Here is a 26,553-nt window from a genome sequence, read left to right on the forward strand (position 1 = left end):
GTGCAGAATGAGGATGTGGTCTGGGTGAAGGTGAAATGTAATAAAAGTGCCTCATGTCACATGATGTGATGGTACAAACTGAGCCAGCTCTAGAATAACCAAGAATGACACTGTGATCAGCAATCCAATCCCATCTTGAGTACACTTTGAAAATAAGCCAAGTAAAAATTATTCAACAACAAAAAAAAGGCCCAGCTTTCCTTCTTTTTTCATTAACGTTAAAATTTTTTTTTAATGTTTATTTATTTTTGAGAGAGAGAGATAAAGACACACATGGAGCGTGAGTGGGGGAGGGGCAGAGAGAGAGGGAGACACGGAATCTGAAGCAGGCTCCGGGCTCTGAGCTGTCTGCACAGAGTCCGACAGGGGGCTTGAGCCCGCGAACCGTGAGATCACGATCTGAGCTGAAGTCGGATGCTTAACCAAATGCCCCTGATTTCTTTTTAAAATTCATTTATTTTCTGAGAGAGAGAGAGAGAGAGAGAGAGAGAGACCGAGAGTGCGAGTGGGAGAGGGGCAGAGAAAGAGGGAGACTCCCAAGCAGGCTCTGGTGCTGCCAGTACAGCGCCCATGCGGGGGTTCAAAGTCACCAACCCGTGGGATCATGACCTGAGCTGAAGTTGTCGCTCAACTGACCGAGCCACCCAGGTGCCCCACTCATTAACTTCAGTTTAGAAGTGAAAATAGGAACTATCACCAGACAGAACTCTGTCCATCCGGGAGTGTTTAAGGGATATAGAGGAGAGAACTGTCACTCTGCTTTATTCAAATATGCGAGGTAGGTCATTTGTATATTTAAAGAAATATGTCTTCTTCAGCAGAAACAGTACAAACTATACAAGTTGTACAAACAATACAATTTGATGATGGAGGGGGGAAATACCCTGTGTACCTACACTGTTAGGTACTGTGGAAGACCAAAGTCAACAAGACAGTATGGCATGAATTAATGTATGGTAGCTGTAAGAATAAATGGTTATGGAAATTTAGAGGAGGAAAGGGTTATTTCTAGCTGGAATGTCTGGTTATTTCTAGCTGAATTCTGAAGAATGGATTGAACTTCAGTAGCACACTTTGGGCAGAGGGAATGCTCTGAGCAATGTGGATGGAAAAAAAAAAAAGAATTGTGGTATTTTGTGATTTGGTCAGTCACCCAGCATAGTATGTGCATTGATATTATATAAAACTGCAAGGTAGTTTGGAGTTAGATCATGACTGTTAACTTCATTCAGGAGACCATAAGCAGTGTTTAAAAGTTTCTTTCTTTTCTTTTCTAAAAAAATTTTTAATATTTATTTTTGAGAGGGGCACCTGGGTGGCGCAGTCGGTTGAGCGTCCGACTTCAGCCAGGTCACGATCTCGCGGTCCGTGAGTTCGAGCCCCGCGTCGGGCTCTGGGCTGATGGCTCAGAGCCTGGAGCCTGTTTCCGATTCTGTGTCTCCCTCTCTCTCTGCCCCTCCCCCGTTCATGCTCTGTCTCTCTCTGTCCGAAAAATAAATAAACGTTGAAAAAAAAATTAAAAAAAAATATTTATTTTTGAGAGAAAGAGAGAGAGGGAGACACGGAATCTGAAGCAGGCTCCAGGCTCTGAGCTGTCAGCACAGAGCCCGACGTGGAGCCCAAACCCACGGGCCGTGAGATCATGACCTGAGCTGAAGTCAGACACACTTAATCGACTGAGCCACCTAGGCGCCCCTTAAAGTTTTTTTTCTGATGCTGTCAGAACTATAGTTCAGGAAGACGTCTGGTGGCAGAAAGGATTGGAGGTGGCAGGGAAACCAGGGAGGAAAAGGTTTTAATAGATCAGGGGAGAGAAAGGGAGGGCCTGCAGCTAGGGTGGTAGATGGGAAGTTTTGACAATTATCTAAGAGCCGTGCTTAGATTTTCCTTTGGGAGATTTCTTCTCTTTCTAATTCTACTGATAGGAAACGATAATGCTGACTCCTTAATCAATCTTAGATAAAGGCCACTGAATTGCAGGATAAGGAGGTCTGACAGATAGGTCTTTGAGTCCAGAGATATTTCCCCCACCTTACAGGGGCACACAATAAACTCAATTCCTTAATCAGTCAAGGGCTTTGTGGAGGACCCAGGTGGGAGGATCTAAGACGGAACTGAGCACTTACGGACACACTAGAGCCTGCAAGCTCCCAAAGAGGCTCAGAATTAACAAATTAGGTCAGGGCACTTCCTTCTTCAGGAAGAAAGTTCCCTTTTTTCATAGTTTTTCCAACGAAGCTTTTAGATTAGAGAAGTGGAAATGACTGGGAACTGCTTTTGTTTCATGAGAGGAGTACTCCTCGGGCTAGGGCTCGCAGCTGTCTTTCTGTGGTCAAGGCCTGGTGCTGGGGATGCTAACCTGCGGTGCAATGCGCTGAGCCCGGGGAATCTTAAGCACATACCCAATTCCCAGAAAAGGAACTAGTGTTCAGAAGCCAAAAAAGGGGGAAATGTTTTGTTTTCAGAAGGTCAAAGGGCCTGGAAGAAGAGCTTGCGGCCTAAGTGTCTTAAGCCTTTCTGGAGTGTTCGTAATCAGGCTGGAACAGTCTGCAGCATTCGCATTCCTGTCCCTCGGTGCCGACTTAATGAGTTTAAAACACCAAAGGGGTGGGGAAATAACTTCCGTTTTTCTCCCACAATGTTCAGAAGCAAATGACTTTAAGCTCAATTTCCTTATTTACCAGGTATGTGGCGGAAGACTTGACGTTAAGTTTCTTTCTACGGTAGCTGTCCTAATTTAAATACCCCAATCGCCCCTCAAAGGGAGCCAACCTAACAACCCACAAGGAACATGGAGGGCTCGGCTTCTGTCTAACGCGCAGACTCCACCCCAGACCCCGCCCCTTCCTTTCCCGGATTCTCCAGCAGAGGGCGCAGGCGCAAAGGTTCTGTCTGGGCCCGCCCCCGGGGGCAGGGGAGGGGTAGGCGGCGCGGAAACTTGGCCTCGGCTTTCCGGGAGCTGTGGCTCGGGAGGGGGTGGCGCAGGAAGGGTCGCTACCCAGTCGGGACCGGGCCGCCGGCTTCCCGGAGCGCCGTGCGCTCCTCCCGTCCCCGGGCTTGCGCTCTCGGAAGGGGCGCGCCCGCGCGAACCTCGCTCCCGTCACCGCCCACTCCTCCTCCCCGCGGCCGCCCCTCCCTCCGCCCGGACAGCCGGCGGCGGCTGCGGCGGCGGCGGCCGGGAGAGGCCCCTCCTTCACGCCCTCCTTCTTTCCCTCGCTCGCAGCGGAGCGGAGCCGGCGGACGCGGCTGGGCCCCCAACCCTCCCCGGGCCATGGCCGGCAACGTGAAAAAGAGCTCTGGGGCCGGGGGCGGCGGCAGCTCCGGGGGCTCGGGCTCGGGCGGCCTGATCGGGCTCATGAAGGACGCCTTCCAGCCGCACCACCACCACCACCACCACCTCAGCCCCCACCCGCCCGGCACCGTGGACAAGAAGATGGTGGAGAAGTGCTGGAAGCTCATGGACAAGGTGAAAGGCCTGCCCAGGACCCGCGGGAGCAGGGGTGGGCGTGGGCGGAGGGGGCCGAGGGAGGGGAAGGAAGGGACAGAGGAAGCTGGGGGAGGGGACGGGTCATGCGGGGCTGGGGAGACGAGGAGCTGGGGTGACCCGGCCGAAGGGTGGGGGACGCGGGGGTGAGGAAGAGACCGGGAAGGTGGGGGTCGGCGGTGGGGGAAGGGCTGCGGTTGGGAGTTGGGGAACGTTGAGGTAGTGTTTGGGGGTGGCGAGACAAAGATGGGGTGGGGGCTGGGGTGAGGGTTAACTGGGAAGCCACCAGGGCGGAAGTATAATGGGGGGGTGCAGAGTTTGGGGCTCTGCAGGGTCTGGGGATGTGGGTCACGGAATTGGCCCCAGGAGGTAGGAGGGAGGGGGAGGGCGAAGAAGAGCGTGCAATTTACCGGCTGGGGCTGTTAGCTGGATGAGCAGCCGAGCTCTGAGTCGGGAATTAACGTTTATGGGCTCTGGTTGAGAGACCTGGGGTCAGGACAACTCCGTAGGCAAACTGCGCTCGGGGAGAGCCCGTAGTTTTTTCTCATTAAGATATTAACACCAAGGTAAAAGAAATCAGGATGTTTAAATGGCCAAGGAAGGAACTTTCCTCCACCTCTAGCGCTGGGGCAAATTTTTATTCTCCAAAACATTGGATGTGATCCATTGCTGGTGCTGAGATTAAACCACAAGTTCTGGTTAGAAACATTATCTTCTGAAAGATGTATTAACTGAGCGTGCTAAGCAGCAGATTCTGACTTCTTCCAGATTCTCACTGCTTCCAGAACTTCCTCCTCATGCTGCTTTTAGCTTGGGTTCTACTTTTTTCGTGGCCGACCTGACTCCTTGTTACAGGACCTGACTTTTAAGCTTGTTCAATGAGCTTCTTTGCTTACCTTTTTTTAAAGCAAGTTTGAAAAATATCGCTTTTATATTTAGCCATTAAGTGTGGCATTTGGGAGAAGTTCACCTCATTATAGTGTCTATAATATAGTAGTCCAGAGTCCTTAAAAGTGTTTAAGCATTTTGAGAGCACCCAATATAGTGTTTTCTTAGTTCATTAATGGACATTAATTAATAACTTATTTTTGGAAAATTTCATATTGTCAGTGAAAAGTAACTGGAAGTATCTGGCATATTGTAAGAGAATGGTGTTAGTTCCTCCAGAGGAAAATTGGTTTTCTCTGGTTCCTCTCTAGGTCTAGGTTCCTCTTCTGTAAAGTTCTTCATGGATTGTTTTGGACTAAAACAGCTAATAAGAATGATTATGAAACACTTGGCAAATATAAACGTGCTGTATAAATGCTTAATAAGCCCCGTGCGTGCATTAACACTCCTGAAGTGCATACAAGTGGTTTCAGAGCCACTTTTTCAGGGCTGGTGTTTCTCATGTTAAATAATTGGTATTGTAGTTAATGATACAAGTTTTTTTATATTTATTATGTTGGTGGTGTAGTTTTGATTTCATTATTTACAAATTGTAATAAAACCGTTAATAGAAAGTCAGGCATGTAAAGGAAACTTTAAATTCATTGACACCTTTAAAAAAGTTTTTTTTTCTTAAATGTTTACTTATTTTTGAGAGAGACAGAATGCAAGTGGGAGAGGGGCAGAGAGCAAGGGAGACAGAATCTGAAGCAGGCTGCAGGCTCTGAGCTGTCAGCACAGAGCCCTATGCGGGGCACGAACTCAAACCACAAGATCTTGAGATCGTGACCTGAGCCGAAGTCGGAAGTTGGACCCTCAACCGACTGAGCCACCCAGGTGGCCCTCATTGACACCTTTTTAAAAAAAATACCAAATGTATTCAAGATCTGAAGTTTGTAGGTTTGCATTTTAGGGATTTACAGCAGAGGACTGAAAAGGTTCTCCTGGATTAAAAAAAAAAAATTGTATGTTTAATTAGTTTCTCGTGTAAGATACGTGTATGCAATATACCCAAACTTGTATGGATTAGAGACCTTTCCTTAAAAATAATAAACTTTTCCTCAAACTTTTGAATCTCTATAAGGCAGTTCAAATAAGATCCTTTTTAAGTTTTTTTCCTTCATTTCTTTAAAGTATGTGTATAGCGATGTGATTTTTTTCTGCAGAATGTTTAGTTGTATGGGGCGAATAGGACTCACTTTGAGTGCTTTTCAGGTTTTGATAGCTTCAAGGGAAGTAGGTGCCCAGCTTTTCCTTTCTAGTGTTGGGAGAGAGGGATGTTTTATTGTTGTGTTGCTTGTCTTAGAAGGTGATTTTTAGTAATGTCTGTGCCCCGTATCACAAATTACTAGTCTTGTTTCTGGTGTATTAGGCTGATAGGTTCATAATGCTCTCCAGATCTCCTGAGTACTTTCATAAGTATTGGCTTGAACTGTTTCTTTTATGCTTGCATATTTTTTTCCACGTTTTTATTTGTTAGAGTCTTAAATAAATGTCACTAACCCTTCTTCATGTGGTATGATGTAAGTGGTAAAGAACTTACTGTCAAATCCACAATTGCCTGACACATTTATTGAATTTGGTTCTGAGTCTCTCATACCGGTTCTATCCTTGTTGTTGAAGCTAGGTGAATATTATTCTAGCCTATCAATGATCAGTGTCTTGACTTCGTGCTGGGAACTGTTAGTCTCTTCCCCTCCCCCAGTATTGAATGTGTGCAGATGGAGAAGTTGGCATTTTAAGTCATGGGTTCTGGTCAACATAGGCCCAATTTACTAATCCATTGTGGAACTTAAACTCATTGTCGGAAAAATCCTTGTGCTGGGACACTTGTTATTAAACAAAAAACATGGTCAACCTCTATTTTGCCAGCTGAGTATATTGTAATAAATACTTGTGTAAATACTTGTGTGTGAAGAAAGTGGCTGGGAAGAGAGGATTGGGCAGGGGAGTGGAGAGAAAAATCCTATAAATTGCCTTAAATGTAAACTTAGAAGTAGTAAGGTATCTAGTGAGACTCAAAATTCCATTATGAAGTAGAGCAGGAGTTGGCAATCTGTTTTTGTCAAGGGACAGTAAATATTTTAGGCTTTGCTGGACACATACTTAGTCTTGTATTCTTTGTTACTGTTTCACAACTCTTTAAAAAAGTAAAAGCCATTCCTAGCTTGCAGGTGGACAAAAAGAAAGGGCTGGAGGTTGTAGTTTGCCTGCCCCTGAAGCAGAGCAACATACTGGCTTTATTTTAGGTCTATGTTATGTTTTTATTTCAAATTAGCTTATATCATTAAAACATTAAGGTGTTGATTTTTTTTAATGAGATATAATTTGTAAGAGAATTTGTAGTTCCCTTATGATTTTAAGGGAAAAAGCTTCCCTTTAAGGCATGAGTTTTAAAAAAGTATTTTCAAGGGGCGCCTGGGTGGCGCAGTCGGTTAAGCGTCCGACTTCAGCCAGGTCACGATCTCGCGGTCCGTGAGTTCGAGCCCCGCGTCAGGCTCTGGGCTGATGGCTCAGAGCCTGGAGCCTGTTTCCGATTCTGTGTCTCCCTCTCTCTCTGCCCCTCCCCCGTTCATGCTCTGTCTCTCTCTGTCCCAAAAAAAAAACCAAAAAACAAAAAAACAAAACGTTGAAAAAGAAAAAAAAAATAAAAAAAAAAAAAGTATTTTCAAAAGGTGATCCTTCTGCCACCTGCCTTCTTCTGTTTGTCCCACCACCCCCCAAAAAATACCTTGAGTAACTTCCTGTATTTGGGAAGTAAGATGCACTAATTAGAATTTATGATTCAGTGTATTTCATTGGACTACATCCTCCTTCCTTCCCTCCCTCCCTCCCTCCCTCCCTCCCTCCCTCCCTCCCTTCCTTTTACACTAAGTCCCAGGCATACAGCTAGGTGTAAATTCTTACACTCCAGATTACATTACAGTGATGAGTGACTACGTAAGTATGTAAACAGTGATAGGAGATCTCTTAAGTTTAAACTTATTTTTTCTGTACATATTACTTCTGTACTCATCTTAACCTCTTGAGATTGTAAATTCCGTGAGGACAGCACAGCGACTATAATCTGCTTATCTCCTGCAGTGTCCGGTCATGAGGACTTATACAATAGTAAGAGCTTTGTAAATATTTAAATTGCTTTGTGTGTTCTGAAGGAATAACTGAAAAGAAAACGTGTGGGGGTGGGAATAAATTTTAATTACATTAAACTTATTTCTTGCAGTAGCCCTTTGGCGGTATCATCTCTTTTATAGATGGAGACACTTGGGCTCAGAGATGTTACGTAATTTAATTTAGTTAATGGTGGAGCCTGACTTGGAATCCAGGATAACCCACCTCCTTAGGCTTGGCTATTTCCTCCATACAGTACCTTCTCAGGTGTACCACAAAGCGTCAGTAACAGAAACCATTCAGCAAGTGACCTGTGTGGTTACAATAGTCCTCACGCACACACGTTCATTAACGCACCCAAGCAAAGTAGACATTCTCTTGAATAATAAGGTAGCATTTAATACCATCCAGTGAAATGTCTGTTATCTGCTTTCAAGTTCAGTGTTTGCATTTCTTCAAATTAATGTGTACTGGTTACTTTGCATGGTGGTCACAGAGGCTTGTACACTTCATTTTCCTCTTCTACTTAATTTGTGTTCTCTGCGGTAGTATTTATCACTTTTTCATCCGTTTCTCCCTTCGCTAGAGCTCTTCAGGACCCAGGCTCTGTCTTAGTATCAGTTCCTGGGCCTAACATGTGGTACTTGCTGAATGAAGTGCAAACATTTAACAAAATAAAATGAGATCAAAACATAGTCCCTCCTCATTTTTTGTATGATTAATTAGGGGGGAATCAGGTAGGGAATCCCCCCCCCCTTTTTTTAATGTCTGTTTATTTTGAGAGAGAGAAAGCAGAAGTGGGGAAGGGCAGAGGGAGAGAGAGAATCCCAAGCAGGCTCTGTGGTGTCAGTGAGGAGCCAGACTCGGGGCTCCATGTCACAAAGTGTGAGATCGTGACCTGAGCTGAGATCAAGAGTTGGAAGCTTAACTGAATGAGCTACCCAGGAGCCCTAGGAATCTTCTTGAGTGCTGAATTAAAGTATCATTTACTTAAAGTAGTTTTACCTTTTTCGATTGTAAAGGTAATATACAGTCATTGTAAAACATGATTGTGTTGTTTTTATGCTGTTAACTCCCCAAAAAGATGTAAAATTCTTCATAATTTCTTATGAAATGAGCTCACTTGAGCATTTCATGTGATTCATGGTAGAAATTTTGAAAGGTATATAGAATAAAAGTGGGGGTGGGCCAGGGGAGAAGAGAATTTGTCCTGTTCATTTTGTAGCTTTGGCTAAAGTTTTTGGTAATTCTTGCTATAGTAAACCTTGTTTTTTTTTTTGTTTTTGTTTTTTTTTTTTTTTCCAAACATACAGTGTAGACTTGGCTTCAGGAGTAGAACCCAGTGATGTACCAGTTACATATAACGACCAGTGCTCATCCTGAAAAGTGCCCTCCTTCATGCCCATCACCCATTGACCCCGCCCCCATCAACCCTCAGTTTGTTCTCTGCATTTAAGAGTCTCTTATGGTATGCCTCCCTCTCTGTTTTTATCTTATTTTTCCTTCCCTTCCTTTCTGATCATCTGTTCAGTTTCTCCGATTCCACATGTGAGTGAAATCATGTGATAATTTGTCTTTCTCTAACTTATTTCGCTTAGCCTAATACCCTCTAGTTCCATCTGTGTTGTTGCTCATGGCAAGATTTCATTCTTTTTCACTGTTGGGTAGTATTCCATTGTGTTTATATTATGTACCACATCTTCTTAATCTGTTCATCAGTTGATGGACATTTGGGCTCTTTCCATAATTTGGCTATTGTTGATAGCTCTGCTATAAACATTGGGGTACATGTGCCCCTTCGAATCAGCATTGTTGTATCCTTTGGCTAAATTCCTAGTAGTACGATTGCTGGGTCGAAGATAGTTCTATTTTTAATTTTTTGAGGAACCTCCGCACTGTTTTCCAGAGTGGCCGCACCAGTTTGCATCCCCACCAATAGTGCAGTAGGGTTCCCTTTGCTCCACAACAGCTGTTGTTTCCTGAGTTGTTAATTTTTGCCATTCTGACCGGTATGAGGTGGTATCTCATTTTGGTTTTGGTTTGTATTTCCCTGATGGCATGTTGAGTATCTTTTCATGTGTTCTGTTTGCCATCTGGATGTCTTTGGAAAAGTGTTCGTGTCTTCCGCCCAGTTCTTCACTGGATTATTTGATTTTCGGTAGTAAACCTGTTTTTAGTATGTTGTTGGTATGTTTTTAGTATACATACACTAAACCTGATATGGGCATGGCAACCATGGGCAAATTGATCTATTCCTCTTTCATTGGAGTTTGTGTTATATTCAAACATAACATAATAACGTTTATGACATGAAAAAAACCCCATTTCCCTAATGATTAACCTAGATCATTAAAAGAAAAATTAAGTATTAGTTTGGAAGCTAAGCCTAAGCTTCAATCACATTTTTTAATGAAGCTGTTAATTCTGATCTACGTTAGGTTTGTTGAAAGTAGGGGGATTATGACAAGCAAGTCATTGTGAAATGTTTTCATGATTAGCACATTTTGTGCTGGGAGGAAATAGGTGGGAGTAGTCAACCAGGAGCACTGGAAGCCAGCCTCAGCTCTGTCCCCACAATGTTCCTTCCTGCAGCGGCTTCCAAAAGGAGGAGGGGAAAAGGGTGCAAATTTCAAGCCCTGGGAAGATTTGGTGCTACTCTCATAGATGCTCCCGCGATTCCTTCAGAAGAAATCCACAGATGACTCTGGGTCTCCTGTCTGCAGCTTTTGGGATGGATGATGAGTCTTTCTTAGCAGACTCTGCTTCCTGGGCACCCTGTCAGAACCATCTCTGGTCACTGCCTTTCCTCTCGCTCTGGGATCAGCCATGAGGAAGTCTTAAAGTGAGACCAGCTTATTGGTAGTTCAGTGAATGGGATGGGATCCTAATTCCTGCCTCTTCCTTTCTTAGACCTACTTTGCATAGGTGTAACACTCTTTGTGAAAAACAGTTTAATGCAGAACAAAATGTCTCCCTTTACTCTCATACCTTCAAGTGACTACCTCTCCAGAGGTACCTGGCATCTATAGCTTACAGTCCGTCCTTATAATACCCTTTCCCTAAGTGGCTCTGAGAAGGTTGGATGGACACCTTTTGCCCTTGAAAGATTTATCAACTTGAGCAAGTTACTGACTTCTTAGCATTTACTCCCTAAGACTGATAGCTGAGTTCTAATCATTCCTTATATTGTAGACCAGTTTGCAGTTTCACATCTGATACATCAAAAATCTCAAAACAGTGTGTTTTAGGAGAATGAAACTGAGATTCAGAGAGATTAAATAACCTAAGTCACCCACCCATCTAATACTTTTGTTTTTTTCTGTGGATCTTGAACTGGTATTTAGACTCTGTTAAGTGATTCTTATAAACAAGTGCTTCTCATACTTTAACGTGAATTCAGACCATCTGGGGATCTTGTTAAAAATGTAGAGGCTGAATAGATCTGGGGTGGGGCCCATGATTCTGTAGTCCTGACCAGCTCTCAGGTGATGTCCATGCAGTTGGCAAAGGGACCGTGCTTGAAGTACCAAACCTCCATACCACAATTGCTTTTATTTTAGGTAAGCTTGCTGGATTTTTTTTTTTTTTGGAAGAAATGGCAATAGGATATCTTGTTTATGTTGAAGATTTTAATTATTATGTTCTTAAATTTCAAAAGTAATTTATACTTAGAATTAAACATTTTTAAACCAAAGTGGGATTCTTTTTAATTAAAAGAATATTTTTTAAGTTTATTTATTTTGAGACAGAGAGAGAGAGGAAGGGGATCAGAGAGAGGAAGAGAGAGAATCCCAAGCAGGCTCCGTGCTGTCAGTGCAGATCCCGACTCAGGTCTTGATCTCATGAACTGTGAGATCATGACCTAAGCCAAAACCGAGTCGGTTGCTTAACTGACTGAGCCACCCACGTACCTCAAAAGTGGGACTTTAAACAAAAATGGTTCTAGAATTTTTTTTTTTTATTTGCTAAATTGTGGAGATTTTCCATGTTAATACCACATATAGGTCTTCCTGAATTTTAAGGATTGTATAAGATTTCATAATTAAATATGTTTACTGAATTCATATTAACAATCTTTTTGTTTTATTATTTCTTTAAAATTTTTTTTTCAACATTTTTATTTATTTTTGGGACAGAGAGAGACAGAGCATGAACGGGGGAGGGGCAGAGAGAGAGGGAGACACAGAATCGGAAACAGGCTCCAGGCTCCGAGCCATCCGCCCAGAGCCTGACGCGGGGCTCGAACTCCCGGACCGCGAGATCGTGACCTGGCTGAAGTCGGACGCTTAACCGACTGCGCCACCCAGGTGCCCCTGTTTTATTATTTCTTTAGAGAGCGTGCAGGGGAGGCACAGAGAGAGAGGAAAGAGAATCTTAAACAGGTTCCATGCTCAGTATCGAGCCCCTGTGTGGGGCTCAGTCTCACGACTGTGAGATCATGACTTGAGCTGAAATCAAGAGTCAGATGCTTAACTGACTGTGCCACCCAGGCACAGTATTGATAATCTTCTAGGTTATTTCTGATTTTAAGTATTAGAAACTGTGCTGTAGTGACTATCCATTTTGTGGTTTCTGAATATTTCTTTAGAATAAACTCCCAGAAATGAAATGTGCCGCGTCAATGGACTCGCACGTCAAAGTTTTAAAAATATATATGTGAGCACATTGCCCTCCAAAAAGTTTGCCTCCGACCACAATCTTTGTCTAGTTTGTTGATTTAAATGATTCCTGGGGCACCTGGGTGGCTCAGTTGGGTAAGCGTCTGACTCTTGGTTTCAACTCAGGTCATGATCTCATGGTTCAGGGACGCTGATAGCGTGGAGCCTGCTTGGGGTTCTCTTTCTCCCTCTCTCTGCCCCTCCCCTGCTTGCCCTCTCTCTTTCTCTCTCAAAATAAACATTAAAAAATATATATGATTCCTTGTTACCTTAGGTGAAAATTATGGTGGATCTGATCGCAATCACACTTTTCCTGAACTCAAGCTATATGCCTGGTGCTGGGGAGTTAAAGATGAATCCGTGTACTCAGACTCTGGTGATATAACTGGAGTCGTACAAAGGCTCTGGGAAGCCTCTGTGGGAATCATTAGGCAAACCATGACTTAGTCCCTGAGGACACGAGAAAGGGGACTGGGAATGGGGAGGGCTTTAGAGCAAATTGGTGCCTCTGCGATATCCTGAGCCACAGTTACATCTCAATTGGGCCCGACATCCAAAAGTGATGCTAAAATCGTCTAATTTCTAGCTCATGCTGAGTATTTGGTTTGAAGTTGCACCAGTAAGTCTGGATAGAGATTTTTTTTCCTTTTAAAAACAGGATATGTGTATAAAAACTGCATGTTTAAACTATCAGCACATGTAGTTTCTTTAATATCGTACATTGTGTTGGATGTATTTTTTTTTGTGTGTGCAGTTAATGTGATAAATGAAAGTAATGAGATTGGTAATTAGTTATAAGTGGCATAGTGTCTTTAATAAATAGTGTTGGGTGGTATTTGAGAAGTGTTAGGTAGTAATTACAGTTCAGATCCCTGAATGGAGTTTTGATAAATCAATAATGGAGAATAGTAATTAGAAGTAAAAGCCTTTTTTCTTGGGGCCGTTATCTAGTGATGATATGTTTCTTAAAAAAAAAAATATAGCTTTCTGATTTCTCTTTAAAAAATATTTAAAAGCTTCACTGTACATTTATACTTGTAAAACAAATCTCTTCAAGTTTCTGTGTTGATGAGTTTCTAAAACTTGAAGCTTTAAGAAAATGTTAAGAAACACTTAACAAGGCTTTAGAAATTAATTGATCACTCTCATTTATGGAAGCAGAAATTCAGATCCAGAGAGGTGAATAAACTTGCCTAATGTCAACAGAGCCAGTTAATGTTGTTCATCAGACTAGAACCCAGGTTTCCGGACCTGGTGTCCTCCCTGCTATATCTACTGCTCCCTTGAGCAAGATGGAGCCTTTTAAAACTGTAATCAGATTTTACATGTTTTATGTTGAATTCAACATACTGAATACTCATTAAAAAAAATTTTTTTTTACGTTTATTTCTGAGACAGAGACAGAGCACGAGTGGGGGAGGGGCAGAGAGAGAGGGAGACAGAGAATCAGAAGCAGGTCCCAGGCTCTGAGCTGTCAGCACAGAGCCCGACGCAGGGCTCGAACTCACAGACGATGAGATCATGACCTGAGCCGAAGTCAGTCGCTCAACCGACTGAGCCACCCAGGCGCCCCTGAATACTCATTTTTAAAGTATAAAGCTTAATCACGTTAAAATATTTTAATGTTTATTTTTGAGAGCACGAGCAGGGGAAGGGCAGAGAGAGAGGGGACACAGAATCTGAAGCAGGCTCTAGGCTCTGAGCTGTCAGCACAGAGCCCGACGCGGGGCTGGAACCCACGAACTGTGAGATGACCTGAGCCGAAGTTGGACGCTTAGCCAGCTGAGCCACCCAGGCACCCCTATCATGTTTTAACATATAAAAATGTTTGAAAAAACTTCCATGGATAAGTTGAGGTCCATAGAGATAAAAATACTTAGTCATTCATAGTCCTATATGCTTAGAGTTTTCTGCCTAATTAGAAATTCACATTCCTTAGCGTTAGAAAGGAGTCTGTGTTCAGAGTAGAATTAGGTTTAGGCACTGTTCTTGGTACCTTTTCTCTTTTTATAAATTTAGCTATTTCCAAGCATAATTTTATTCCTCTTTATTGTGACCATAGCACTTTCCAAATTTTTTTCTATTGACCATTGAGCCTTGGCAGAAGCAAAGGGAGGAGCGAGGCCAATGAGAAAGCTATTATGAATGGGCTGTATGGCAGCTGTACAAGGATGCTGTTGCTTTCCCAGAGCTAAGCACGTTTCTTTTTGGCGTTATTTGAGTGACGCTGTAAATGTACAGGCAGAAGTAAACAAAAGGAAGCCATTTTTGCTATTGCAAGACTTGGAAGGCAAAATAAAGTTGGCCAAATGGAGGACACACTAAGCAGGAAAATATTTTATCTTTTTAGAAATTTGGGGGGGAATGTTTTTTAAGCTCAGAGTGTCCACTTATGCTTTAACTATGACTGCTAATTTAAAGTTCACTAAGTAGTTAAGGCAGGTTGTTAGCTTTTGAAGTTTGCTGACTATTGACTTGAATTATTCACAAAGCCTTTTTTGAACTTTTTCCCTAGGGATTATACATATTTAGGGTGTTTCTCTTTCTAGAAGATTTTAACATCAAAAGAGTAGGTCTCTATGTTTTCTTTATGTCTGCATTAGTGTTAAAAACTCAAGAGCTAGTGGTGGAATGCTGATTTCCCTGGTCATTGGAGGATTCATCTCAAAAAGATCTTGAGAAAAGCAGACATTTAATCTACAAATGATCTTTACAAGGTCACATTTGAAGGAGGGACAAATGATACTTGTGGAAGGTACATGGTACCAGCTTGAGAATGCAAGCAAATCAAATGTTTTGGAGACATTTTTTAACCCTTGATATTTTAAATCTGGTATGTTATGAGAAGAGATATATTTTTCAATTAATTGTCATAAACATTTATAGATTGCATATTATAGGTTGGACATCGTATGTAAGACTAAGCAATTTTATTTTCATTTTGTTAGAAGGAAGCATGTCTTTTTTCCAGAGGTATTAGGCAAATATTGCATTTTAACCTAAATTCTGTGAAGTTAATGCATTTACTTTTCTTGTTTTTCTTTTTTTTTTTTTTTTACATTTATTTATTTATTTTGAGAGAGACAGTGTGAGTGGGGGAGAGGCAGAGAGAGAGGGAGACAGAGAATCCCAAGCAGGCTGTGCACTGTCAGTGCGGAGCCCGATGTAGGGCTCGAACTCATGAAACTGAGATCATGACCTGAGCCGGTCAAGAGTTGGACGCTTAACCGACAGAGCTAACTAGGGACCCCAGTGCCCTTATCTTTAAATAGGGAGAACATGTGGGTTGGTGTGTATCGCCCTGGATATAAATGGAAACTCTTATTGGGAGCTCTGCTGGATTTGTGCCTTTGAAGGAGTGGTTACTGTAGCTTTCACAGATCGTAGGTTACGCTGTTCTTGGGTGGCCTGCTGCCTTTTCTCTATCCTTTGGTCATCAGTTAGAGAGCATGCAGGATTAGGAAGTTGGAGTGGCGTGAACCAAGATAGTAGAAAAAATGGTACCAGTTTCGGGGAGTCATCAAAGGGTGGTGTGTTATCTATCACTCATCTTCGGTACGGAATTCCTGCCTACCCTGAAGATAAGCCTGGTCAAGTTGTATGGAAATGGGGAGGGGAACTAACATATTGAGTGCCTACTTTATTGGAAGTTATACAGGCCTTTCATAAGTGTTTATTGTGAGTAGGTATTATCTCTGTTTTTGCAGATAATTTTTTAATTTTAATCGAAAGCTTAAACATTTTTAATTTTTTAAAAATTTCATTGAAAATTTAAAAAGCCTGTATTTTAGGCTTTATTGTAATGTCTCCTTATTAATGCCCTACCTCTTCCACATCTCTCTCTTGCTCTGTCTACTTTGCTGTCTCCATTTTAGTCTCACTGATGTTTTTATTCTTCAAACAAATCTAGACCTGTTTCACTTTTGGACTTAAAGATGACCCGTCCTCTGGGCTCCTCTTCTGCTGATACTACCTGGCTAGCTCCTTTGTGTAATTTCCGCTTTTAGTCCAGATTCATCTCAGAGAAGCTTTCCCTGTTCACTGGCCTAGAGGAGTTGTTCAGCATATTCTTACTATGTTACTCTAATTCTTTGCATTGAGTGTGATATTTTTCTTTATATTGAAGTATAATTGACATGGAACATTCTGTTAGTTTCAGGTGTATAACATGATTCTGTATTTGCATACATTACCGAACGATCACCACAATAAGTATAGTTACCATCTGTCACCATACGGAATTACAAACCTGTCCTCACAAAAATTCTTTTCTTACAATGAGAACTTGTGCGATTTACTCTCTTAGCAACTCTCAAGTATGCAGTACAGTATTATTGACTGTCGTCCCCAAGCTGTATATTACATTCCCGTGACTGAAGTTTATACTTTTTGACTCCCTTCGCTCATTTTGCTGACCTCCCAATCCCCCCTCCCCTCTGGCAACCATGAATTTTTTTCTCTGTATCTATGAGTTTTATTTGCTTGTTTTATTTTTTAGATTCTACATGTAAGTGAAATCATACGGTATTTGTCTTTCTCTGCCTTATTTCACAGCAGAATACCCTCAGGGTCCATCCATGTTGTCAAAGACGGTGAGATTTTATTTCTTTTTATGGCTGAGCAGTAGTCTCTTGTGCATATATACCACATCTTTTCAAGTTCTTAGTTCAGGATTACACTTTTTATTTTATTTTTTAAACACGTTTGTTTAGTTATTTTGAGAGGGAAAGAGTGCGAGCAGAGGAGGGGCAGAGAGAGGAAGAGAGAGAGATTCCCGGTTGGCAGTGCAGAGCCTGATGCTGGGCTCAGTCCCACGACCCATGAGATCATGACCTGAGTTTAAATCACAAGTCAGACACTTAACTGACTGAGCCACCCAGGCACCCCTTACCGTGTCGTCTTTATCCATTTATCCATCAGCGGACACTTAGATTGTTTTCGTATGTCGGCTCTCGTAAATCATGCTGCAGTGAGCATAGGGGTATGTGTATCTTTTCAAATTAGTTTTTTGTTGTCTTCAGATAAATATCTGGAAGTGGAATTATTGGATTCTATGGTAGTTCTATTTTTAATTAAAACAATTTTTTTTTAAGTTAGAGAGTGAGCGAGCAGGGAAGGGCAGAGAGAGAGGGAGAGAGGAAATCTCAAGCAGGCTCTGCACTGTCAGCATGAAGCCTGATGCGGGACTCGAACTCATGAACCCTGAGGTCATGACCTGAGCCAAAACCAAGAGTCAGATGCTCAGCTGACTGAGCCACCTAAGCACACCTCTATTTTTAATTAAAAAAAAAAAATTTTTTTTAATGTTTATTTATTTTTGAGACAGAGAGAGACAGAGCATGAACGGGGGAGGGGCAGAGAGACAGGGAGACACGGAATCGGAAGCAGGCTTCAGGCTCTGAGCTGTCAGCACAGAGCCCAATGCGGGCCTTGAACTCACGGACTGTGAGATCACGACCTGAGCCGAAGTCGGATGCTTAACCGACTGAGCCACCCAGGCGCCCCATATTTTTAATTTTTTAAGGAACCTCCATACTATTTTCCATATGACCGCGCCAATTGACATTCCCACCAAGAGTGCATGAGGGTTCCCTTTTCTCTACATCCTTGTCAACACTTCTTTTTGATACTAGACACTCTGACAGGAATATGGTGGTATCTCATTGTGGGTTTGATTTGCATTTCCCTGATGATTAGTGATGTTGATCATGTGCCTGTTGGTCATCTGTATGTCTTCTGGGGAAAAATGTCTATTGAGACTTTTGCCCACGTGAAAATCAAGAGTTTTAAAAAAGTTTTTTTGTTGAGTTATAGATGTTCTTTATGTGTTTTGCATGTTAACCCCTTACCAGATACATGATTTGCAAATATCATCTCCCATTCCATGGGTTGCCTTTTCATTTTGTTGATGGCTTCCTTTGCTGTGCAGGAACTTTTTAGTTTGATGTTGTACCATTTATTTTTGCTTTTTTGCCCTTGCTTTTGGAGTTTGATCCAAAAAATCCTCATCAAGACCCATGTCCAGGAGCTTGCCACCTGTATTTTCTTCTGGGAGTTTTATGGTTTCAGGTCTTAGAACTTTGTATTTTTTTACTTCTGATTGCTCTCTGATTCAGGCATGTTGTCTTTTCACTTCTTTATCCCAGTGCTTGGCATATATTTATTGAATACGTGCACGGAGAAAAGGCAAAACCATCAGGAACAGCCTTCAGCTTACTGCCTTCCTATCTCTGAGTTTATCTCTGAACCTGCCCTCCCTGCCTTTCTTCTGTTTTAGAGGAAGGGGGTATCCTTTCTTTTAATGGTGTTTAGTGTTTCTAGCTGTGTGGTAGATCTCATTCCCTGTTGTTTGCCAGAAACCTTAGCTTTTCGTTTATCTTTTTCTCTTCTGATTCTTTCTACATATAAATCATGTCCAATTTTCTCTGAAAATAAAACCCTTTAGTTATAGAGCTCTTGTAGTCTTTGTTGGGTCTTGATCTCTCAGTCTTATTGTCAGACTCTCCTACCTCCCTCCATGGACTAACCTAAGGAAGCTCTCATTTTAGTTGTTTTTATTCTAAATACACTGTAAAAATATATTCTGAATTATAAACAACTAACTTACAAATGAGGTTTTGGAATGTAACACTTGTAAATTGGAGACTGTTTTATTAATATGAGTTCTTGCTGTTAGCATATAGTTGTCTTCTGAGGTAGAGTTTTTTTTTTTTTTTCTTGGCTATGTTGTTCCCTTTTGGCTTAAACCTTTGATAGGATGAGCAGCTTCCTAAAACACTGTTAAAATATTCATACATCAGATATTTATATTGATGCAGCTTGTGTTTATTTGGTAGGGTTATATGGGACTATTTTTCAAGAGTTCAGGAAATGGTGTACAGAAAATAGAACACCTACCTGGCTTTAAAAATGTATCGACTCACTCATCGTTTGAAGAGTCATTGATGATTAGTTATTAAATGGGAATTTTACAGTTATTCTAGATGGACCTCATGTTTCCACTTCTGGGGCGTCTATCCTGAGGAAATAATCTAATGTACAGAAGAGTACCATGCCCAGTGATGTCCATCACAGTGATACTTGGAGCAGTAAAGACTTGAAAACAATGTAAATGTTAAAACAAATGGGGGGGGGGTGATGTTTGAGATACGTTATGGTATATCCATAGAATGGAATCATTTAAACATCACAAAAAGGTTTATAATGAGCTTTTGTTGACTCAAGGAAGAAATCGGTGTTTTTAAGTGTGAAATAAAAAGCAAGATGTTACACTTCCCTCCTCCGACTGGTGCACAATGTTAGGTAAGTTTCAAACCAAATATTGCTGATAATTAGAAAAACCAGAAGACCCTCAAGAGCTGTGAAGGCAGTAAGGATTTATGAGGCCAGGTTCTGGAAGATAAGGAAAGCTCTGAGAAGTTTGCCTGATGTTGAGGCTACCTTGCCCATGAGGTCATGGCTGATTCTGGAAGTGACCGTTGAAAGGCTGAGCAGACTTTTCAAGATACGGATGTCGAGGAAAAAAAATTGGAATTAGAGCCTGCCAAGGTAGAGAGCCTTGGGAAACTCTGGGTTTTGGGGTTGGGTCCCTCAGGGCCTAAATTGTAGGAGTAAGGGTGAAACGGAAGTAGACTAGTCTTTATAGGGACTAAAGTCCAGTTTTTCAGTCTGTTCAATTCTGGATTACATGAAGGTGGTCTGGGATTCCTAATGTCCCCAGCCTGTTTGTCTGCCAGAAGCAAAAGTAAACCCTTTCTGAATAACATCATCCATGGCCTCAGGTTGTCTCTATAATTCTTTTTTATAATTTTTTTGATGTTTATTTCTGAGAAAACAGAGACAGAGTGCGAGTGGGGGAAGGGCAGAGAGAGAGGGAGACACAGAATTCAAAGCAGGCTCCACGCTGTCAGCACAAAGCCCGATGCGGGGCTCGAACCCATGAACTCTGAGTTCATGACCTGAGCTGAAGTTGGATGCCCAACCGACTGAGCCACCCAGGCGCCCCTCTATAATTTTTAAAAAATGTTTATTCATTGAGAGAGAGAGAGAGTGAGCTAGTGTGCACACGAGAGGGGGAGGGGCAGAGTGTGGGAAAGAGAGAATCCCAAGCAGGTTCTGTACTGTCAGCGCAGAGCCCAATGCGGGGCTTGATCTCACAAACCGTGGGATCGTGACCTGAGTTGAAATTGAAATCAGGAGTTGGACACTTAACTGACTGAGTCACCCATGTGCCCCTCTATCATCTTTTGTATACAGAGTCCAACATTCAGTAAAAAATAGACGTATGAAAAGACAAAATGCAACTGGAAACCAAAAGGAAAAATTGACAATAGAAATATACCCATAGGACAAGCAGAGATATTTGAGTTATCAGTCATGAACTTAATAAATCTGTGGTTGATGTGTTAGAATAATTAAAGATACAATTGGTACCGTTGAGATTTGAAATAATGAATTAGAAATTCTGAAACCGAAAAACACAAGAACTGATGATTAGGAACTCAGTGAATGGGTTTAATAGCATAGATACAAGTGAAGAGACAATTAGGAAAGTGAAAGATAAAAAAAATTCAGACTAAAGCACTGAGAGGCAGAAGGATGGAGAAGACCGAAGAGTGTATGACAAATGGAATATGATGAAAATGTCTTTATGTATAAGTAATTGAAGTCCCAGAAAGAGAGGAGAAAGGAAATGTCACAGTAGCAATTACAGGTGTGCCTTGTTTTATTGTGCTTTGCAGATACTGCATTTTTTTTTTTTTTTTTTTACAAATTGGGTTTGTGGCAACCCTTTACTCCATTATTCCAACAGCATTTGCTCACTTTGTGTCTCTATCATATGGTAAATTCCCCCAATATTTCAGACTTTTCTTATTTACGTTTGTTATGGTGATCAGTGATCTTTGATATTCCTATTCTAGTTTTGGGGCACCACGAACCACACCCATGTGAAATGGTAAACTTTTTTTTTTTTTTTTTTTTAAATAAGCTCTATGCCCAATGTGGGGCTTGAACTCATGACCCTAAAATCAAGAGTTGTGTGTTGTGCTGAGCCAGCCAGGCGCTCCTAAAATGGTGAACTTAATTGATAAATGTGGTATGTGTTCTGACTACTCCATTGACCAGATTCCTCCTCTCTCTCCCTCTCATATGGCCTATTTCCTGAGATACAACAATATTGAAATTAGGTCATTTAATGACCCTGTAATGGCCTCTTAAGTGTTGGGGTAAAAGGAAGAGTGGCAGGTCTCTCACTTTAAATCGAAAACTAGAAATGATTAAGCTTAGCGAGGAAGTCATATCTAAAGCTGAGACAGGCTGAAATCTGTGCCTCTTGCACCAGTTAGCCAAGTTGAGTGCAAAGGAAAAGTTATTGAAGGAAATTAAAAGTGCTACCTACTCCAGTGAACACACAAATGATAAAAGCAAAACAGTCTTACTGCAGATGTGGAGAAACTTTGAGTGGTCTGGATAGAAGACCAAACCAGCCCCAACATTCCCTTCAGCCAATAAGAGGGTGGGGGAAGCTGCAGAAGAGAAGTTTGAAGCTGGCAGAGGCTGGCTCTTGAGGTTTAAGGGAAGACGCTGTCTCCATAACACAGAAATAAATGCAAGTTGAGGCAGCAAGTGCTGGTGTAGAAAGAAGCTGCAGCGGGCCATCCAGAAGATCTAGCTTAGATAGTGAATGTGGCTGCATTAAACAAGTTTTCAGTGTAGATGAAACAGCCTTCTATCAGATGAAGATACCGTCTAGGACTTTCATCAGAAGAGAGAAATCAGTGCCTGGCTTCAAATCTTCACAGGGCAGGCCGACTGTCTTGTTGAAGGGCTAATGCAGCTGGTGACTAAGTTGAAGCCACTGCTCATTTACTACTCCAAAATCCTAGGGCCCTTAAGAATTAATGCTAAATCTACTCTGCTTGTGCTCTGTGAATGGAACAACAAAGCCTTGATGATAGCACAACTGTTTACAACATGGTTTACTGAATATTTTAAGCCTACTGTTGAGACCTACTGCTCAGAGTAAAAAAAAAAAAAAAAAAAAAAAAAAAAAAATTTCAGGGGCACCTGGGTGGCTCAGTTAAGCATCCGACTTTGGCTCAGATCACGATCTCACAGTTCATGAGTTCAAGCCCCACATCGGGCTCTGGGCTAACAGCTCAGAACCTGGAGCCTGCTTCAGGTTCCGTGTCTCCCTCTCTCTCTGCCCCTTCCCCACTTGGTTTTTCTCTCTCAAAAGTAAAATACTAAAAAAAATTATTTCACAATATTACGGTTCATTGACATTGCACCTGGTCACCCAGGAGGTCTGATGGAGATGTATAAGGTTAATGTTGTTTTCATGCCTGCTAACACCGCATTTAAGTAACACTGATTTTCAAGTTTTACTACTCAAGAAATACATTTCATAAGTCTATAGCTGCCCCAGATAGTGATTCCTCTTTGGATCTGAGCAAAGTCCATTGAAAACCCCTGGAAAGGATTTACCATTCTAGATGACATTGAGAACATTCTTGATTCATGGGAAGAAGTCAAAATATCAACATTAACAGGAGTCTGGAAGAAGTTGATTGTAACCCTCATGTAGACTTTGAGGGGTTCAGGACCTCAGGGCAGGAAGTAGCTGCAGGTGTGATAGAAATGAAAGGAGAACTAGTTGCAGAAGCAGACCCCAAAGATGGGACTGCATGGCTGTAATCTCAGGATCAAACTTGAACAGATGAGGAGTTACATCTTAGAGAGGAGCGAAGAAACTGGTTTCTTGAGATAGAATCTCCTGGGGAAGATGCTGTGAAGACTTGAAATGGTAGCAAAGGATTTAGAATGTGACATAAACTTAGTTAATAAAGCAGTGGAAGGATTTGAGAGGACTGAAAGATTTTGAAAGAATTTCTACTGTGGGCGTAATGCTATCAAAGAACATCTCATGGTACGGAGAACTCAATCATGAAAGGAAGAGTCCATCGAAGCAGCGCACTTCACTGTTGTCTTAATTTAAGAAGTTGCCATAGCCACCCAACCTTCAGCGGCCACCACCCTGGTCAGTCAGCCGTCAGCATTGAGTCGGACCCTCCACCATCAAAAAGGTTACAACTCACTAAAAGCTTAGGGGATGGTTGGCATTTTTTAGCAATAAAGTATTTTTTAATTAAGGTATGTACGTTTTTTAAGGCCTAATACTATTATACTGTTAATAGACTATAGTAGAGTATAAACATGACTTTTATATGTACTGGGAATCCAGAATACTCATTTGACTCATTTTATTGAGATGGGTGCTTTATTGTGGTGGTCTGGAATCGAGCCTGCAATATCTCTGAGGTATGCCTGTATAGTTTGGATATAGGTACATTTAGACATATTCTGTGTATTTCAAATATATTCTTTGATTCTGTACATGTGTTTTTACTCTTTGTACGGTATCTCGTGAACAAGTTCTTATAAAGTGGTAGAATTTAAGTAGCTTTTGTATGTGTGTGGTTAATGCTTTTTATCCTGTTTAAAAAAGTTTTCTCTGTCATGAAGTAATGAAGATAATTTTCTTCTATTATCTTTTGAAGCTTTATAGATATGCCTTTCACATTTAGGTCTATAACCCACATAGTTCTTTGGTGTTTTGTTTTTGTTTTTTTGCTTTTTTATTTGTTTTTGGGATAGTGTAAGGTGAGGGTTTAGTTTGATTTTATTGGTTTTCTATATGGATACCCAGTCGTCCCACTACTATTTTTGGAAAAGACCACTCCTTTGTGATAAGTGAAGGGTCTGTATACGTGTGGGTCTATTTCTAAGCTTTTCTGTTCCACTAATTTGTTTGTTTTTCCCAGACACAGAAAAATCCGTTTAAGTGGCCAAGTACAAAATAAGATGGTAGGAATAAATACAAATTTATCGGTCATTGTAACAAATATAAAATGTACTAAACTCACTAGTTAAAAAACAAAGATTGTTACATTGAGTTTTAAAAATACAGCTACCTGTTCTCTAAAAGACACATCAGGACTCAGAAAAGTTGAAAGTAGAAGATGGGAAAAAGAATTATCAGGCAAATTCTGGAGGTCATTTATATGGCAAGGAATGGTGTCTCGGTTCAGCTGCATGCCTTACTGGGTTCAGGGCGGCTCTGCTCCCTCACCCCAGTGGTTGTTAAACTCTGGCCTCTGCATTACTTCCCAGGGTAGCCATGTGTTTGATTTTATATAGAGAGGGGGAGGGGCAGAGAGACAGGGAGACACGGAATCCAAAGCAGGCTCCAGGCTCCGAGCTGTCAGCACAGAGCCGAATGCGGGGCTTAAATGATGAACCGCAAGATCATGACCTGAGTCGAAGTCAGACGCTCAACTGACCGAGCCACCCAGACACCCCTAGCCTGCTATGTAATTTCTGAACCATTAGTCTCTTGTACGGTTTTAAGAACCCACCCTTCCAGGGGAACCACTAAAAATGGAAAATCATTGTCCATAGGCAGGGGTGTTACAGATCATCTCTTAGGGTCTTGTGCATTTTTTTCTATTTCTGCAATCGAACACCTATTTTGTAACCTTTTTTTTTTTTTAACTTGAAAAAGGATATTGTCCTTAAGATCCTCCCAGTAATAGCCCTTCTTTTCCATTTGTTGCAGGTGGTGCGGTTGTGTCAGAACCCAAAGCTGGCGCTAAAGAATAGCCCACCTTATATCTTAGACCTGCTGCCAGATACCTACCAGCATCTGCGCACTATCTTGTCAAGATATGAGGGGAAGATGGAGACACTTGGAGAAAATGAGTATTTTAGGGTGTTCATGGAGAATTTGATGAAGAAAACTAAGCAGACCATAAGCCTCTTCAAGGAGGGGAAAGAAAGAATGTATGAGGAGAATTCTCAGCCTAGGTAATGGCAAATACCACACAAATATTTATTCAGGTCTGTGACTGCCTGAATGGGTAACACACAGAAGTAGTTGAATTGGTTTTAATATTTATGTCAACGAGAATGCAGAGTTGACATTTGATTTAAAAGTGTGCTGTTATTATGTTTATTTTTGAGAGAAAGAGAGGGAGAGACAGTGTGAGCGGGGAAGAGGCAGAGAGACAGGGAGACACACGATCCAAAACAGGCTCTAGACTTCCGAGCACAGAGCCCAACGTGGGGCTTGAACTCACAAACCGTGAGATTATGACCAGTTGGAAATATTAATTCATCTAGAACAAGTAATAAAAATGTAAATGCTACTTGAACTTTTTAGGTAGTAAATTACTCTCAAGGAGTGACCTGAATTAGGAAGGACGGGATTAAGTTAGCATGTGTGACGACTGAAGCAGTAACTTACTAAATGGTATCCCTGTAGCCTACCTGCCACTCCTTTGACTCTGTTGGCTTAGATTCCAGGAACCCTCATCTCTCACTTAAAATTATACCCACATCATTATTCTTATTACCTTTACTATGACAAATTACTCAGGTTTGGTCCAGAGTACCAGTCTTTTCTTGTTAAAAAGATCTCTGGCGATTGAATTCAATCTGTGGGAACCTTTGTAACTCCTAGGTTTATAGGAACGTGAACTTTGTTCCTTTAAAATATTTAAATTTTATGACTTTTGTTAAAATAAAACCCTGACTACGTGGGCTATAGCTAACTGGTGATTTTGTATTGCTAAGTTTTTAAAAAATAATTTTCCTTTGTTAGGTACCAGAACTTAAAATTTAATTTTAACATCTACAGTGAACTAGGTTCTAATTGTAGGAGGTGAAAAGGGGAGTTAAGCTCTCAGTTGAGGTACTGTGTTAGATCGCTTAATAGAGATATGTACAAAATGCTGTGTGAACACAGTTTGGCCTAGCAGCATCAGAGAATTTGGCACAGAGGAAGTGTTATTTGAGCTAGGTTTTAGGAGGGCAAGTAGAAATTTCCTAGTCAGTGAAATGAAGAAAAGGCCTTTAACACAGGGGCATGAAAACATAGGCTCTGTATGTTGAAGGAAAGGGAGCAGTCTACTTTAGCTAGAATTGGGGAAGATAAGTGAGCTGGGAGTACAGGGTGAAGTCAGGTGGTAACTGTTCTATTACTTCTAGACAGTCCCCTATAGATCATACATACGCTGCCATGATTTTTAAGATTTTTTTTCAAGAGCACTGTTACAGTGAAATTATAGATTTTCCAGTCTTAGAGCATACTGAATAACTTTTTTTTTCAATGTTTGTTTATTTTTGAGAGAGACAGAGCATGAGTGGGGGAGGGGCAGAGAGAGGGAGACACAGAATCTGAAGCAGGCTCCATCCAGGCTCCAAGCTCTTGGCACAGAGCCCGACATGGGGCTCGAACCCATGAACCGTGAGATCATGACCTGAGCCGAAGTCGGACGCTTAACCGACAGAGCCACCCAGGCGCCCATTAAC

At 41.6% G+C, this 26,553-nt stretch overlaps 1 protein-coding gene across 5 annotated transcripts in view; it reads left to right on the forward strand.

Moving 5' to 3' along the window:
• Window positions 1-2,923: 2,923 nt before the first annotated feature.
• The window catches only part of CBL (Cbl proto-oncogene), an 87,828-nt gene continuing 64,198 nt past the window's right edge, over window positions 2,924-26,553 (forward strand). For 4 of the 5 annotated variants that reach the window (XM_045038409.1, XM_045038410.1, XM_045038411.1 and 1 more), the window contains exons 1-2: window positions 2,924-3,466; window positions 24,800-25,047. In XM_045038409.1, the coding sequence (XP_044894344.1) occupies window positions 3,272-3,466; window positions 24,800-25,047 (443 nt within the window). In that variant the 5' untranslated portion in view covers window positions 2,924-3,271. The remainder of the gene's footprint in view (window positions 3,467-24,799; window positions 25,048-26,553) is intronic. The other variant, XM_045038414.1, reaches the window with a different exon arrangement.

The sequence above is a fragment of the Felis catus genome, chromosome D1, assembly GCF_018350175.1.
Source record: "Felis catus isolate Fca126 chromosome D1, F.catus_Fca126_mat1.0, whole genome shotgun sequence".
NCBI lineage: Eukaryota > Metazoa > Chordata > Mammalia > Carnivora > Felidae > Felis > Felis catus.